Here is a 15,443-nt window from a genome sequence, read left to right as displayed (position 1 = left end):
ACCGGGCCTTAGTGAGCAGGTGCTGCTCGATAGCATTGTTGAATATACCTCTCATCACTTTATTGATAATCAAGAGTAAACTAATGGAGCAGTGATTGACCAAGTTGGATTTGTCCTGCTGTTTGTATATAGGACATACCTGGACAATTTTCCACACTGTCAGGTATATATCAATGTTGTAACTGCACTGGAACAGCTTGGCTAGGGGAGCAGCAAGTTCTGGGGCATAAATCTTCAGTACTAATGCCAGAATGTTGTCTTTGCAGCCCAGGGTCCACAAACGTTTCTTTATATCACAGGGAATGAATCAAATTGGCTGAAGACTGGTATCTGTAATAGAACATAGAACATAGAACAGTACAGCACAGAACAGGCCCTTCAGCCCACGATGTTGTGCCGACCATTGATCCTCATGTATGGACCCTCAAATTTCTGTGACCATATGTATGTCCAGCAGTCTCTTAAATATCCCCAATGACCTTGCTTCCACAACTGCTGCTGGCAACGCATTCCATGCTCTCACAACTCTCTGTGTAAAGAACCCACCTGTGACATCCCCTCTATACTTTCCTCCAACCAGCTTAAATCTATGACCCCTTGTGTTAGCCATTTCTGCCGTGGGAAATAATCTCTGGCTATTGACTCTATCTATGCTTCTCATTATCTTGTACACCTCAATTAGGTCCCCTCTCCCCCTCCTTTTCTCCAATGAAAAAAGTTCGAGCTCAGTCAACCTCTCTTCATAAGATAAGCCCTCCATCCAGACAGCATCCTGGTAAACCTCCTCTGAACCCTCTCCAAATCATCCACATCTTTCCTGTAATAGGGCGACCAGAACTGGACGCAGTATTCCAAGTGCAGTCTAACCAAAGTTTTATAGAGCTGCAACAAGATCTCACGACTCTTAAACTCAATCCCCCTGTTAATGAAAGCCAAAACACCATATGCTTTCTTAAAAACCCTGTCCACTTGGGTGGCCATTTTAAGGTACCTGCATACCAAGATCCCTCTGTTCCTCCACACTGCCAAGAATCCTATCCTTAATCCTCTACTCAGCTTTCAAATTCGACCTTCCAAAATGCATCACCTTGCATTTATCCAGGTTGAACTCCATCTGTCACCTCTCAGCCCATCTCTGCATCCTGTCAATGTCCCGCTGCAGCCTACAACAGCTCTCTATACCGTCAACGACACCTCCAACCTCTGTGTCGTCTGCAAAATTGCTGACCCATCCTTCAATCCCCTCATCCAAGTTATTAATAAAAATTACAAACAGTAGAGGCCCAAGGACAGAGGCCTGTGGAACACATTCACCACTGACTTCCAGGCAGAATATTTTCCTTCTACTACCACTCGCTGTCTTCTGTTGGCCAGCCAATTCTGTATCCAGACAGCTAAGTTCCCCTGTATCCCATTCCTCCTGACCTTCTGAATGAGCCTACCATGGGGAACCTTATCAAATGCCTTGCTGAAGTCCGTATACACCACATCCATAGCTCGACCCTCATCAACCTTTCTACTCACATCCTCAAAGTCGTCGATAAGGTTTGAGAGGCATGACCTGCCCCTCACAAAGCCATGTTGACTGCATTTAATCAAGCCATGGTCATAAATCCTATCCCTCAGAATCCTTTCTAACACCTTGCAGACGACAGACATGAGACTTACTGGTTTGTAATTGCTGGGGATTTCCCTATTTCCTTTCTTGAAGAGAGGAACTACATTTGCCTCTCTCCAGTCGTCAGGTACAACTCCAGTGAAGACCGAGGATGCAAAGATCTTCGCAAGTGGCGAAGCAACCGCATTTCCCGTTTCCCAAAGCAGCCGAGGACAAATCTGGTCCGGGCCTGGCGACTTGTCAATCTTAATGTTTGACAAAGTTTTCAGCACATCAGCTTCCTCTATCTCTTTCTATTCCAGCATGCACACCTGCTCTTCAAAGGTTTCATTCACTACAAAGTTCGTTTCTTTCGTAAAGACAGATGCAAAAATCTCATTTAGGGCTTCCCCTACCTCCTCAGACTCCACACACAAGTTCCCTATGCGATCCCTGATTGGCCCTACTCTTTCTTTGATCATTTTCTTATTCCTCACATAAGTGTAAAATGCCTTTGTGTTCTCCCTAATCAGTTTTGCCAAGCCTTTCTTGTGCCCCCTCCTGGCTCTCCTCAGACCATTTTTGAGCTCCTTCCTCGCCTGCCTGTAATCCTCTAGAGCTGAGCTTGACCCTAGCTCCCTCCACCTTATGTAAGCTACCTTCTTCCTTTTGACGAGAAGCTCCACTGCTCTCGTCATCCAAGGTTCCTTTATCTTACCCCTTCTTGCCTGTCTCAGAGCCACATATTTATTCATCACTCGCAACAACTGTTCCTTAAACAGTCTCCACATGTCTATAGTGCCTTTACCATGGAACAATTGCTCCCAGTCCATGCTTCCTAACTTATGTCTAATCGCATCACACTTTCCTCTTCTCCAATTAAATATCCTCCCATTTTGCCTAATCCTCTCCTTCGCCATAGCTATGTAGAATGTGAGGCAGTTGTGGTCACTATCACCAAAATGCTCTCCCACCACAAGATCTGATACCTGCCCTGACTCGTTTCCGAGCACCAAGTCTAGAATGGCCTCTCCCCTCATCGGCCTGTCAACGTACTGAGTTAGGAAACCCTCCTGAACACATCTTACAAAAACAGCTCCATTCAAATCTTCTGCTCAAAGGAGGTTCCAATCAATATTGGGAAAGTTAAAGTCTCCCATTACAACAACCCTACTACGTCCACACTTTTCCAAAATCTGCCGACCTATGCTTTCTTCCATCTCCCTGCTGCTATTGGGGGGCCTGTAGTAAACCCCTAACGAGGTGACTGCTCCCTTGCTGTTCTTAATTTCCACCCATACTGACTTGGTAGGCAGATCTTCCTCGACAATGGAAGGGGACCACTGGAGGAGGCTAAGATAGATCATCCATTTGGCACTTCTGGATGAAGACTGCTGCAAATACTTCAGCCTTATCTTTTGTACTGATGTGCAGGCTTTTCAGTTGTTGATGATGAGGATATTTGTGAACCCTCCTCATCCAGCGAGTTGTTTAATTGACCACCACCATTCACGATTGAATGTGGCAGGCTTGGAGTGCTTAGACCTGATCCACTAGTTATGGGATCACTTGCTGCTTAGGTTGTTTGGTACGCAGGTAGTCCTGTTTGCTAGCTTCACCAGGGTTGACACTTCATTTTTAGGTATGCCTGGTGCTGCTCTTAGCATGCCGTCCTGCATTCTTCATTGAACCAGGGCTGATCCCCTGACTTGATGGTAATGATTGAGTGGGGGATATGCTGGGCCGTGAGGTTGCAGATTGTGTTGGCCAACAGTGCCTCAGGGACTCAATCTTGAGTTGCTAGATCTGCCTAAAGTCATTCAGCACAGTAGTGTGCTACACAACATGATGGAGGGCATTTACAAAGTGAAGGCAGGACTTCATTTCCACAAGGACTGTGCTGTGGTCATCCTTACTGATACTGTCATTGATAGATGCATCTACAGCCTGCAGATTGGTGATTGTGAGATCAAGAATGTTTTTCCCTCACCATCTGCTGCAGATTTGGTCTAGCAACTATGTCCTCTTGACTATGTTCTGTGCTGCCACTTCGGCTGGGTGTGCCCTGTTGGTGGGACAGGACAAATCCAATGGTGATGATGGTGGTGTCTGGGTTATTGTCTGTACAGTATGACTCCATGATTATGATAATGTCAGGCTGTTGCTAAACTAGTCTGTGAAACAACTCTCCCAATTCTGGCATTAGCCTCCAGACGTTGGTAAGGAGAACTTTGCAGGGTCAACGAGGCTGTTTCAGCTGTTGTCTTTTCTGTTGCTTAGGTCGATGCTGGGTGGTCTATCCAGTTCATTTCTTTGAGACGTCATAGTGATTGATACAACTGAGTGGCTTGCTAGGCCATTTCAGAAGGCAGTTGAGAGTATACCACACTGCTGTGGGTCTGGAGTCACATGCAAGCCACACAGGGAGAAGATCGCAGATTTCCTTCTCTGAAGGACATTAGTGGGCTAGATGGGTTTTTCTGACAATCAAAAATATCAAGGCCATCAGTAGATTATTAATTGAAGACTTCCTTAAAAATTGAATTTGATTCCAAGATCTGCCATGTGGGGCTTGAACTCAGGGCTCCAGAACAATAGCGGAGCTTTTGGACGAATAGTCTAGCGATAATACCATTAGGCCATCACCTTTCCACTGTATGTATGCGTTCCCTGGATTTCAGTCAGTTGTTGGGTGATTTGATGAAAGTTTCAAAGCATCACGACAAACAGCTAGGGTGAAGATACTTCTAGAAAATGCCTGAACATAAACTGAACTTAAACCAGCTGGGGAAGCCAGGACTAGGGGGAAAATCAGAGCTGGACTTTTCAAGAGTGAAAATAAGAAACACAAGAGGGTGGTAGAAGCTTGAATAACTTCTGAAAATTGCTGCTGATGCAACATCGGTTCTTAATTGTAAAACTGAGATTTATCGATTTTGGTTCTGCAAAGGTATTAAAGAATATAGTCCAACTAAGGTATGCAGAATTCAACTGCACACACTCTATTGCAACAAGCAAAATCAATTCCTTAGTAATGTGGCAATCTCATAATGTGAATGTGTACAATGAGTGTTGGCAATTTGCTCTTGGTCTGCATCCCTTCGTGGACCAACCTTTTATTTAACTGTTATCCACATGTTCACGGTGCCAACAGAGAAGTTACTGAACTGCAATCAGAAAAGAAATATTGGCCAATTTTATTACCCTTTAAACCAGGGATGCAGAACTAAACCAGGGATGCAGAACTCAACGCCACCAGTTAACTGGTTCAGCAAAAGCCAAAGACCGAATCTGAAATTCTCCTAGCCGACATGGCTTAGTATCCAATTATATAGTGTCTTCTATCTGCAAACAAATTGACAAAGTTCTTACACATTATCTCTTTAAGATTTTGTAGTTCTCAAAACACCATTTTTTTTCCCTATGTTATACTTTACATAAAACTATATTCTTTGCAGGGTTACATAGCAACCATATAAAAATAACAGCATTGTGATACTACCTTTTAATTTAGAATATCTTCTGAAGAAAGTACATTAATTTAAAGTTTGGCCCAAGGATAAAATGTACTGCAAAGACATCAATGTACTTACTGCTGTGGGGTCCTTCTGGTGTAATTGTGCAGCTGTGACTTGCTTAAACCCACCAGGATAACTGAAATTAAAATTGCACTGTAAATTTCCAATATATTCCATTCTAGCATCCAAACCTTACGTAACTAACAATTTTTTTTAGGAATTCTTCACTTTATCGTATTTAGCTTTCTGTAATATTAATTAAGTCAAAAAAATGATACCACCAAGGATTCAATAAAGTAGGAAGCAAATGAAGTAAGAAGATATATCGGGGGCACCAACCTTAAGTGTCAAAATGCCTCGGATGCAGGAGGAAGCGAACACTGAGAAATTTGTTCGGCATCTATAGGCAGGGACCTGTAGTGGATGTAGCTTCAATCTTGATCTTCACAAGGGAGTTGGATAATTATATGAACAGAAAACATTTGCAAGGCCATGGGAAAAGACAGGGTAATGGGACTAGGTAAGTCGCTCTTACAGAGTCAGCACAAACATGGCAGGATGAATAATCTCCTAGCGTGAGTAAACATTCTGTGATTCTATAATGAAATAAATAAAACAATAAATTACAATCTTTTTTTTGTTTTTAACAGAATTTCCACTTACCCAGTATGAGAGGAATACACCTTCTGTTCCCATTTATTTCCAGAGAATGCAATGTGCCTTGTATTCATCACTACAACATGGTCTCCACAGTCACCTGAAAGTAAAGGCATCTGATTATTCAGTCAGAATGGTCATTCAACTAGATTTTTTTTATTCTGCACGAAAAAAAAACAAAGACATTGGACAAAAGTTGAAATTAAGACAAATTGCTGGCACCAACTAAAACCTTGGCTCCATGTAAATGTACATTATTTGCCCAAAAATTCTTTTGCAGCAAATCAAATGTTCTTTGAAGAAAAATACATATTTAATCTGGCCTTTGAGAGAACAGAAAGGTCGAAACTGAAATTCCTGAAAACCACAACAATTTGAAGTTGTGACTTTCAATGGAAAAGGTGGGTTCACATTTGCAAAGATTTCCTGAGTCTAAGTGAGTACAATATTTTTTCATGCTACTCAAATTGAATATTCCAAAGCCATGCAATATCCAAGCTTTGAAGGCATTTGGTTTGCCTTAGCTTTAAGCCTAATTGAGAAAATCATCAAAATTGCCATCCTGCTAAATAGATAAATCATTAATTATTTGGATTTCCATCACACCCAAAGCATGTGCACAGGATTTAGAGAGAGAAATTAACCTGGGATAACATGAAGATTTTACTGCATTTATGCAGTCGGTAATTCAACAGGTCACCTACTGTTATGCACCTTTGCTGACATAAATGCATAGGAATGCTCCAATGACAACTTTCCCAAAGTTTTCATATAATTCCTCCATTGTAGAACAGTATGTTTGTACTCTTAAAATGAGAATGGCGTTGTTTGCAATCCATGTAAAAATAATTCCACATCTTTGTAGGCATCTGTTCACCAGTTTAATATTTCAAGAAGCAAAATTAACAGTAAATTTATAAAATTAGTAAAAAATTTATTTGCATACATTTGCTTGAAAAAGCCATGTTTAGTCATTCGCAATGCCGTTATCATCAAAACCCGTTATCATTCATGAGAGAAATGCTATGTCTTCAAGTGACTAACAGCTTTTTGCCTTTCACTGAAATCACCTGAGTCAACAAATTATATTACGAAAAAGATTCCTCTGCAGAGACAAAAATTATACTATAAGAAAAATTCCTTAATAAAGAATGTTGTTGAAAGGTATATTTGGAAATTATTCAAAAAAACACGAAATGCCACTCAGAGAAAAGCATATGGATGTGAAAATACCATTGCAGGCTGAATGGTTGTAAAATGAACTCAATGCTTCGCTTTTTTTGGCTTTTGAAATGCGTATAAAATTTTAAAGGCATAAAATGTTGAACTATGTGGGCTGAACTCCAGTAGTCACAAGCCACATGAACAGTTACTGGGCCAGTTACAGAGGTAGTAGTTCCAAGATTGGGAGAAAGAAATTACTCTACAATGTCACGGAACTTAAAGCACAGAAAGAGATCATTTGGTCCATTATGTGCTGGCTCTTTGAAAGAACTGTTACGTTTAGTCCTGCACACCTGTATTCTTTCCATCATCCTGTACATTTACCATCCTTGATCGCTGTCCAATTCTTTTAAAAAATTATTTATGGAACTAGCTTTTGCCACCTTTTCAAGTAATGAATTCCAGTTCCTGACAACTCTGAATGAAAATATTCCTTCTCATATCCCTCTAGATTTATTACCAATGACTTTTACATCTAGGCTTGCTGCTACCAACCTATCCAATCAAAGCCCATCATCTTTGAAATATCACATAGGTCACCTTCTCAGTCCTTTCGGGATCCATTTTAACTTTTCTATCTTCTCCTCATAAATGAAGTCCCACATCCCAGGTAGCATTGTGTTAAACCTTTACCGGTTTATGAAGTTTTTGGATATTTCCTGAAATGTACTATCCAGAAGTGTCCACAGTAATCCAGCTGAGGGTAAACTGGTGACTAATAAAATTTTACCATGATCTCTTTGCTTTTACATTCTATTTTATTATGTATAAATCCTAATAACTCAATTGTTGTTCTATTATCGGATCAACTTGCCCTACCAGCTTTAAGGATTTGCAAATAACTTCACAAATGTCATCTTGCTCCCTCTCTTGCCTTCCCATGCTCTCTCCCACTCTTAAGCAATGTCTCTCTCTTCCCCTTCAACCAACACACACTCACTCATTCACCCTCTCTTGTTTTGCTCTCACTTCTTAGTGTGCAGGGGACAATTTCAAAGTTTGCAGAAAACACAAAATGTGGTAGAGTTGGAAACTATGAAAAGGACAGTGTAGAACTCCTAAAAGAGATTGAAGGACTGGGTTTGATAAGTACAGAAGTTCAACATGGACAAGCATGAGATGATTCACTTTGGTACAAAGAAAATAGAGAGCCAGTGTATAATAAAGGATTATTCTAAGGTTATCTAGGAGCAGAGAGACCTGAGTGTAATAGGTACATAAGTCATTAAAGGTAGCAGGGCAGATAGACAGAGCTATTAACAAAGCATACAGTAGGACCCATTAACAGGATACACAAGCAAGAAGGTTATGATGAACATATATTGGACAGTGACATCAGCTACAGTGATGAATCCAGTTCTGGATTCCACACTGTTGGAAGGATGTGAATGCAAAAGTGGTTTATGAGAATAATGCCAGGGACAAGAAACTTCAGTTATAAAGTAAGATTGGAGAGATGGGCTGTTTTCTTGGACAGAAAAAGGTAAGAGGAGATCTGATAGGTTTTCAAAATCACCAGTTCCCATTATGTCTTTCTTCTTCAGTGCAAATCTCCAAGATTCATGGCTGGCAATGACTTCTGGAACTGGAAGCAGCCATGCAACTTAGGGGAAATGTTGATCTTAAAAGGATTAAGAACTAGAGGGTATGGTTTTAAAGTGCTTTGCAAAAGAAGCAAATTAAAGATGAGAAAAACATTTTTTTTTACACAGTGAATAGTTAAAATCTGGAACACACTGCCTGGAAGTGAAATGGAAACTAGTCCAACTCAGGCATTCAAGAAATTATTGGATAATTAATGGAATGGAAACAATGCATAGAGTTATGGTGGAAAAGGCAAGAGATTCACACAAAGTGAAAATGCAGACAGCCAATGCAGGCAAAATGGGCCTAATGGTTCCTTTTACACTGTCACCATTCTGTGATTCCCTCACACATGCTCCACAGCTCAGGACCACCATGCCATTTGAATCAAGTTCTTTGGGAGAACAGAGAGTCTCATCTTCTCCTGACACACTTACTGCCTTATCCTGGCACATGCCCATCAAGCACCCTGCCCTTGTCCTCTTCCCCCATACTCCCATAGACCTGCTTCCACTACATGACCTCAGGATCAGTACACAGCTCACTGTTCTTCCAATCAGAGATCATTAGAGATTCTTCTGAGTTTGCTGTTGCTAAGAGAGAAATGGCCTTTGATGGGAACATCACCTCTTTGCAGAATCTTCTAAGTGTACGTATCTGTAAGCTGAATACCAGAAATGGCCACTTGAAAAATAATTTGTTGGATAAAGTTGATCTCCTAGATTAACTGCAGCACCTGATGAAGCTTACTTTAACAGTGTGTTCCTCCCCCATTACCTCTATCATTAGGAACAAGATTAGCCATATGTGGAAGCAACATGACTTCCCGTTCATCTCCAACGCACAAGAATTTTGATTTGGACAAATATTGTCTAATCCTTTATTGATATCAATATTCTCTAATTGTATTTCTGCCAGTAATCATGCAGTATCATCACCATAAGAGCATACACCAACATATGAACATACACAGAATATCTGGAGATGGAAAATCAATTAATCAATCATTGGGGTCAGGAACGAAGCCTACAAGACTAGCATTTCAATCACACAATATATAACTGGACGGATCAGTTGAGAAACATGATCTAATTGGAGTTGTCCTTACCTACTAACTTGCTGAAATTTTAAAACAGCAGTGAGGGAAGGAGACTTTACAACCTAGGAGTAACAGGACTTCTCTTAAAGTTGCTTCAGTAAGTAACACTCAGACCTTTCAACTGCGGAAATAGTTTATTATAGTAAGGTTCAGATCAACATACATTACACCATCCATGACCAAATTTGGTAAAGATTTAGGAGCTGCCTTTAGCCTCAAAGGCCTTGTGTATATTTACATACACACGCTTGAGGTGCAACGCCAAATTTCAATAACTGAAAACATAGATTCATATCACAACTTAATCTGGAAACTTGAAATAACCAAGTTATTGTGGATTATTTTTTAGTTTCTTGAAATATATTTTAAGTGTAAGACACCAGTCTTTTCAGCTCCAGGTGGCAGATTATGGGCAAAGCAACAACAAGATGTTTAAAGTGCTGATGTCAGCCTTTCTGGCAGCCTGAACCTTGGAATGGTTGGGAACACTGGAACAAGAATTAGGATAATGGGAGGGTGAATTTAAGTGTGAGCCTATACTTTAAGAAATGCTACTGAAAGTGTACAGCAATGTAATTCACAAAGGGACATGAGAAATGTACAATATAGAAAAGGTGGCCAATTGGGCTTGTGTGTATGGCAGCTCTTTAACTGAGCAACCCAAAACTAATACTGTTATATTGTTTATTTTCTCTTAGCGCTGTCTCACTCTTGGTTTCAAATATTTATCCAATTTTCTCTGAATAGATTGTAAAAAGGATATCAAGTCAACAACATCACTGCTACTGGAAGTCCCGTTTAGTTTCTCAGGTTTCCTGAAGCTGCAGATCCCTCTCAAAAAATGAAAACATGTCAGGAACTTTACATGGTCTAAAAATACACCACGGAAAGGCAAATTTGTGTAGATTAAGATCAAGATTAAGACTAAAGACACTTTTGTTCATATACAGTTGTAGTAGTCAAAACTTCAAATTGTGCAAGATACTGAATAATGAATGAAGAAGCTCCAAATACTAATTGTATATAAAAAAAACCCAGAGTGAACTCGCTGAAAAAAAATAGGTATATGTTCTTGCACCATTGCAACTGTGCTAACATTCAGATGAACTGTATATTATTGTACAGTAACCAGGCTACTCCAAGGCATATTATACCAGACAGACATTATTGAAATCTTTTTTACTACAGCGGAACCTTGATTATCCGAATATCAATTACTCAAATTTTGGATTATGCGAAGGAGATCTCAAAATCCCGACAGAAACATTACATCAAAGAGGTGTTACAGAGTCATAGAGATGTACAGCATGGAAACAGACCCTTCGGTCCAACCCGTCCCTGCCGACCAGATATCCCAACCCAATCGAGTTCCACCTGCCAGCAAACGGCCCATATCCCTCCAAACCAATTCATATGCCCATCTAAATGCCTTTTAAATGTTGCAGTTGTACCAGCCTCCACCAATTCCTCTTGCAGCTCATTCCATACATGCACCACCCTCTGCATGAAAAGGTTGCCCCTTAGGTCTCTTTTATATCTTTCCCCTCTCACCCTAAACCTATGCCCTCTAGTTCTGGACTCTCCAATCTCAGGGAAAAGACTTTGTCTATTTATGCTATCCATGCCCCTCATAATTTTGTAAACCTCTATAAGGTCACCCCTCAGCCTCCGACGCTCCAGGGAAAACAGCCCCAGCCTGTTCAGCCTCTCCCTATAGCTCAAATCCTCTAACCCTGGCAACATCCTTGTAACTCTTTTCTGAACCCTTTCAAGTTTCACAACATCTTTGCGATAGGAAGGAGACCAGAATTGCACGCAATATTCCAGCAGTGGCCTAACCAATGTCCTGTACAGCCACAACATGACCTCCCAACTCCTGTACTCAATACTCTGTCCATTAAAGGAAAGCATACCAAACGCCTTCTTCACTATCCCATCTACCTGCAACTCCACTTTCAAGGAGCTATGAACCTGCACTTCAAGATCTCTTTGTTCAGCAACACTCTCTAGGACCTTACCATTAAGTGTATAAGTCCTGCTAAAATTTACTTTCCCAAAATGCAGCACCTCGCATTTATCTGAATTAAACTCCATCTGCCACTTCTCAGTCCATTGGCCCATCTGGTCCAGATCCTGTTGTAATCTGAGGTAACCTTCTTCGCTGTCCACTACAGCTTCAATTTTGGTGTCATCTGCAAACTTACTAACTGTACCTCTTATGCTCGCATCCAAATCATTTATGTAAATGACAAAAAGTAGAGGACCCAGCACCGATCCTTGTGGCACTCCACTGGTCACAGGCCTCCAGTCTGAAAAACAACCCTCCACCACCACCCTCTGTCTTCTACCTTTGAGCCAGTTCTGTATCCAAATGGCTAGTTCTCCTTGTAGCAAAGTTAGATCTCATGGAATAATCAGTCTCCCATGGGGAACCTTGTCGAACGCCTTACTGAAGTCCAAATATATCACATCTACTGCTCTGCCCTCATCAATCTTCTTTGTTACTTCTTTAAAAAACTCAATCAAGTTTGTGAGACATGATTTCCCACGCACAAAGCCATGTTGACTATCACGAATGAGTCCTTGCCTTTCCAAATACAACACTGATTGTGACTTTTGTTTACAATGATTAGAAATGAAGCTGGCTTACTGAAATGCTGCCAAGAACAGTCCTGGACGTCAATGGGAGCCCAGGCGCCATCTCCAAATGACTGACTGCCCGCCCTCTCCCCCGAAACCTTCCCTAAAATTCTACACAGGGGTGTACCCTAAAATTCCCTGCCTTGTCCTGTACAGGGCAAAGGTGGAACTTGTCAAAAAGGTGTGTGTGTGTGTGTGCGCACGCGCGCGCTGTTTTGAAACTCACGCCGCAAAGGTAGCAGCAGTCTTGCTGTTGGTGTCCAGTTCGGCTGCATTGGGGTGGGGGGACTTGGGGCTTGCATGCGGTGTATTGCTGTCTTGTCTCCTGAATGGGAAGCAGACTTAGCAAGTGCTCGTTGTGTCAATCCCATTAAACTGATTGGGGTGGGAAATACACACAAGTGTTTGTCTGCTTAGTAACAAACCCTGACATGGAGAGAGAGAGCAAAGCAGGCTGAGCGAGGAAAAAGGAAATTTCAGAAAACTCCCAGCCCCAGAGGAGAGGCACTGAATCAATTAACTGAATAATCAATGATCCAAAACGAAATAGTGCCTGTCCATCTCGCTCAGATAATCAAAGTTCCTCTGTACAAAACAGTCCAAAGTTTCTCTGAGAAAGAAGTCAAGACAAATAATCAATGGCAAATGGTCCATAACGCATTGCTCAGAGTTCAAATTCAGGAGTACTAGACCCTTTTGTTTCTGAAGAAATTTGCAGCCTGAGGTAGGTGAAATATCTGTTGCTGACTTTAAAACTGAAGTCTTTTCATGTAGATTTCAGTAAAATCAAGCTAGCTAGGTGAAATAACTGTACACTGTTTAATGAACAGTTGTTTCAGATTTTAACCTTCAAAAAAAAAGGTTTTCACAACAGTCCACAAAATACCAACTCCTGCAGTCCATTCATGCCAGACCCCACTAGCACCCTGTGCCTTCCTGAATTGACTTTAATGTCTTATCGTAGTGTTCGAATTCGTCTATCACCTCATCTCAGTCTGGGCAATCTCCTCCAAACCCTACATTCTGGATTAGAGCGGTGCTGCAAAGGCACAGCAGTTCAGACAGCATCCAAGATTTTACCTCCAAACTCTACATGCACTATAGTGTTTCCTCTCCAAATCTTCCAAATCCTGCATGCACTATAGTGTTCCTTCTCCAAATCCTCCAAACCCTACACGCCCTATAATGTTTCCTCTCCAAATCTTCCAAATTGGAGGACTCTTTGCCCTGTCTCATGGGACATTTGAAACAATCTATCACAATCTTACAAAACCTTTTTGTAAACTGTGAGGAAACAAAGGGAATCCTTCATCTTTTTGGCTTTCTCTTCATAACTGCAGAGTTATCACCAAATTTCTTCTACAGCCTGATCCTACACCCTTCCCAAAATTAGGCACAGCGGTAAGCCAAAACTTTGTATACATTTATTATCTTTGTATGCTAGGTGACACTGTGCTGAAATATTTGAGGTAGAAATAATTTGAAAAGAATTAAAATGATCAGATGTAAATCACATTGGCTCAAAGGTTTGATGGCAGCTTTCAGGTGGAATTGTGCACTGAGTAGCTGGTGAGGGAAGACAGAAATCAAAGCAATGCTTCAAATACAGACTTCAATTTCATCACAGAAAAAGGAATCCTAATGAGGAAACAGAGACTGATTACTCCTGTGTCATAGAATGGGCCACTTGCAACTAATTAAACTGAACAGCAGCTCAGTGACAAATCAACATGATCGGGTTGAATTGTTTTGCCACAAACCAATGACCAAAAAGGAAGGGACAAGAGGCATAGTTATTAAATTTTGCTGATAATACAAAGGAAGGTTGGAAAGTAAGTTGTGAAGAGGTCATGGGATGGCAGAATTTTCCATGCCCTCCTGGAGCTTTTACAAGGATAAGTGGGGAACTTAACTGAGCAGGAAACAAAAATTCAGTTACCTTACAGTTAAAAGTTTTGCTCTTATCTTGAATTATAAAAAATAGGAACTGCAGAGGGTCCTTTTGCCCTTCAAGCATGCTCCATTCAATAGGATCATAGCTGATCTGACATTCCTCTCGTCCACTTTCCTGCAATTTTTTCCATCTCAGTTGATTGCCTGATTGATCAAGAATCTATCTATCTCAGTCTTAAATATACACAAGGTTCTGCCCTCACAGCTCTCTGTAGCAAGGAGATCCAAAGATTCTCAACCCTCAGAAAAATTCCTTCTCATCCCAGACTTAAAATTGGCACCCCTTTATTCTAACACAGTGCCCTCTAATTCTACACTCTTCCTTGAGGGGAAACATCTCAGCATTTATCCTGTCAAGCCCCTTCAGAATCTTTATATACTTTAATTAGATCACCACTCATTCTTCTGAACTCCAGTCAGTAGAACCTTAAGATGGTTAGCTTTTGCTCATAAGACAATCCCTCCGTATCAAAGATCATCCTGGTGAACCTTCTCTGAACTGATATCAAAGATCTTTAAGTAAGGGGACCAAAATTGCTCATGGTACCCCATTCACCAACTTTTATAGCCCCTCAGGTAATTTATCAATCTCTTTCTGTAAGCTCTTTGTATCCCTCTCACAACCTACCTTTCTACTTAGTTTCAAATCATCTGCAAATCTGGCAACAGTACATTCACTTCCTTCTCAGTCTTTTTCAGGCAGGTCAGCCTTCCTGAACTCCATGGGCGGAAACGTTGTGAATACTCAGTAACACCTCAGCCTACTGGAATTATGTACAAGATGCAATCTTGTAAGCTACAAACGGGAAACTTGTCCGACAAAAGAAGGCAAGCACTTGCCAGGGTAAATCTTTTCCTCAAAGAAGCAAAAAGTACACATTTCTTCAGTTAGTTACCTCTTTCATAACCAAACCATGACTTTTGGCAGATGTTTACAGTGTTTGTAATGAAGGCTCCCCACTGTAAATCAGCTTATGAAAAGTTTAAGCTATCAGTATTTAGGTTTGTTGTGGAATGCTTTGGGGTGAAACCAGACTGAGCAAACATGGCAGCGCAAAGGAAGCAGCAACATTGGCTGACACACACCAGCAAATTGGACTGGGGCAGGCAAGTGGGGCTGAAAGGCCATTTCTGTGGCTGTGTCCTAGACCTATGCAAGCCTTTGGTGAAA

The 15,443-nt window shown here is 41.1% G+C and overlaps 1 protein-coding gene across 3 annotated transcripts in view; it reads right to left on the bottom strand.

Annotated features, from left to right (window-relative positions):
- mrpl13 (mitochondrial ribosomal protein L13) overlaps positions 1-15,443 on the bottom strand; it is an 88,558-nt gene that overhangs the window by 51,427 nt on the left and 21,688 nt on the right. For all 3 annotated transcript variants that reach the window (XM_072570938.1, XM_072570939.1, XM_072570941.1), the window contains exons 3-4: positions 5,779-5,872; positions 5,191-5,251 (exon numbers count right to left, since the gene is read on the bottom strand). In XM_072570938.1, the coding sequence (XP_072427039.1) occupies positions 5,191-5,251; positions 5,779-5,872 (155 nt within the window). The remainder of the gene's footprint in view (positions 1-5,190; positions 5,252-5,778; positions 5,873-15,443) is intronic.

The sequence above is a fragment of the Chiloscyllium punctatum genome, chromosome 5, assembly GCF_047496795.1.
Source record: "Chiloscyllium punctatum isolate Juve2018m chromosome 5, sChiPun1.3, whole genome shotgun sequence".
Taxonomy (NCBI): domain Eukaryota; kingdom Metazoa; phylum Chordata; class Chondrichthyes; order Orectolobiformes; family Hemiscylliidae; genus Chiloscyllium; species Chiloscyllium punctatum.
The sequence above is the reverse complement of the archived record's forward strand: the minus strand, read 5'-3'. Positions and strand labels throughout refer to the sequence as shown.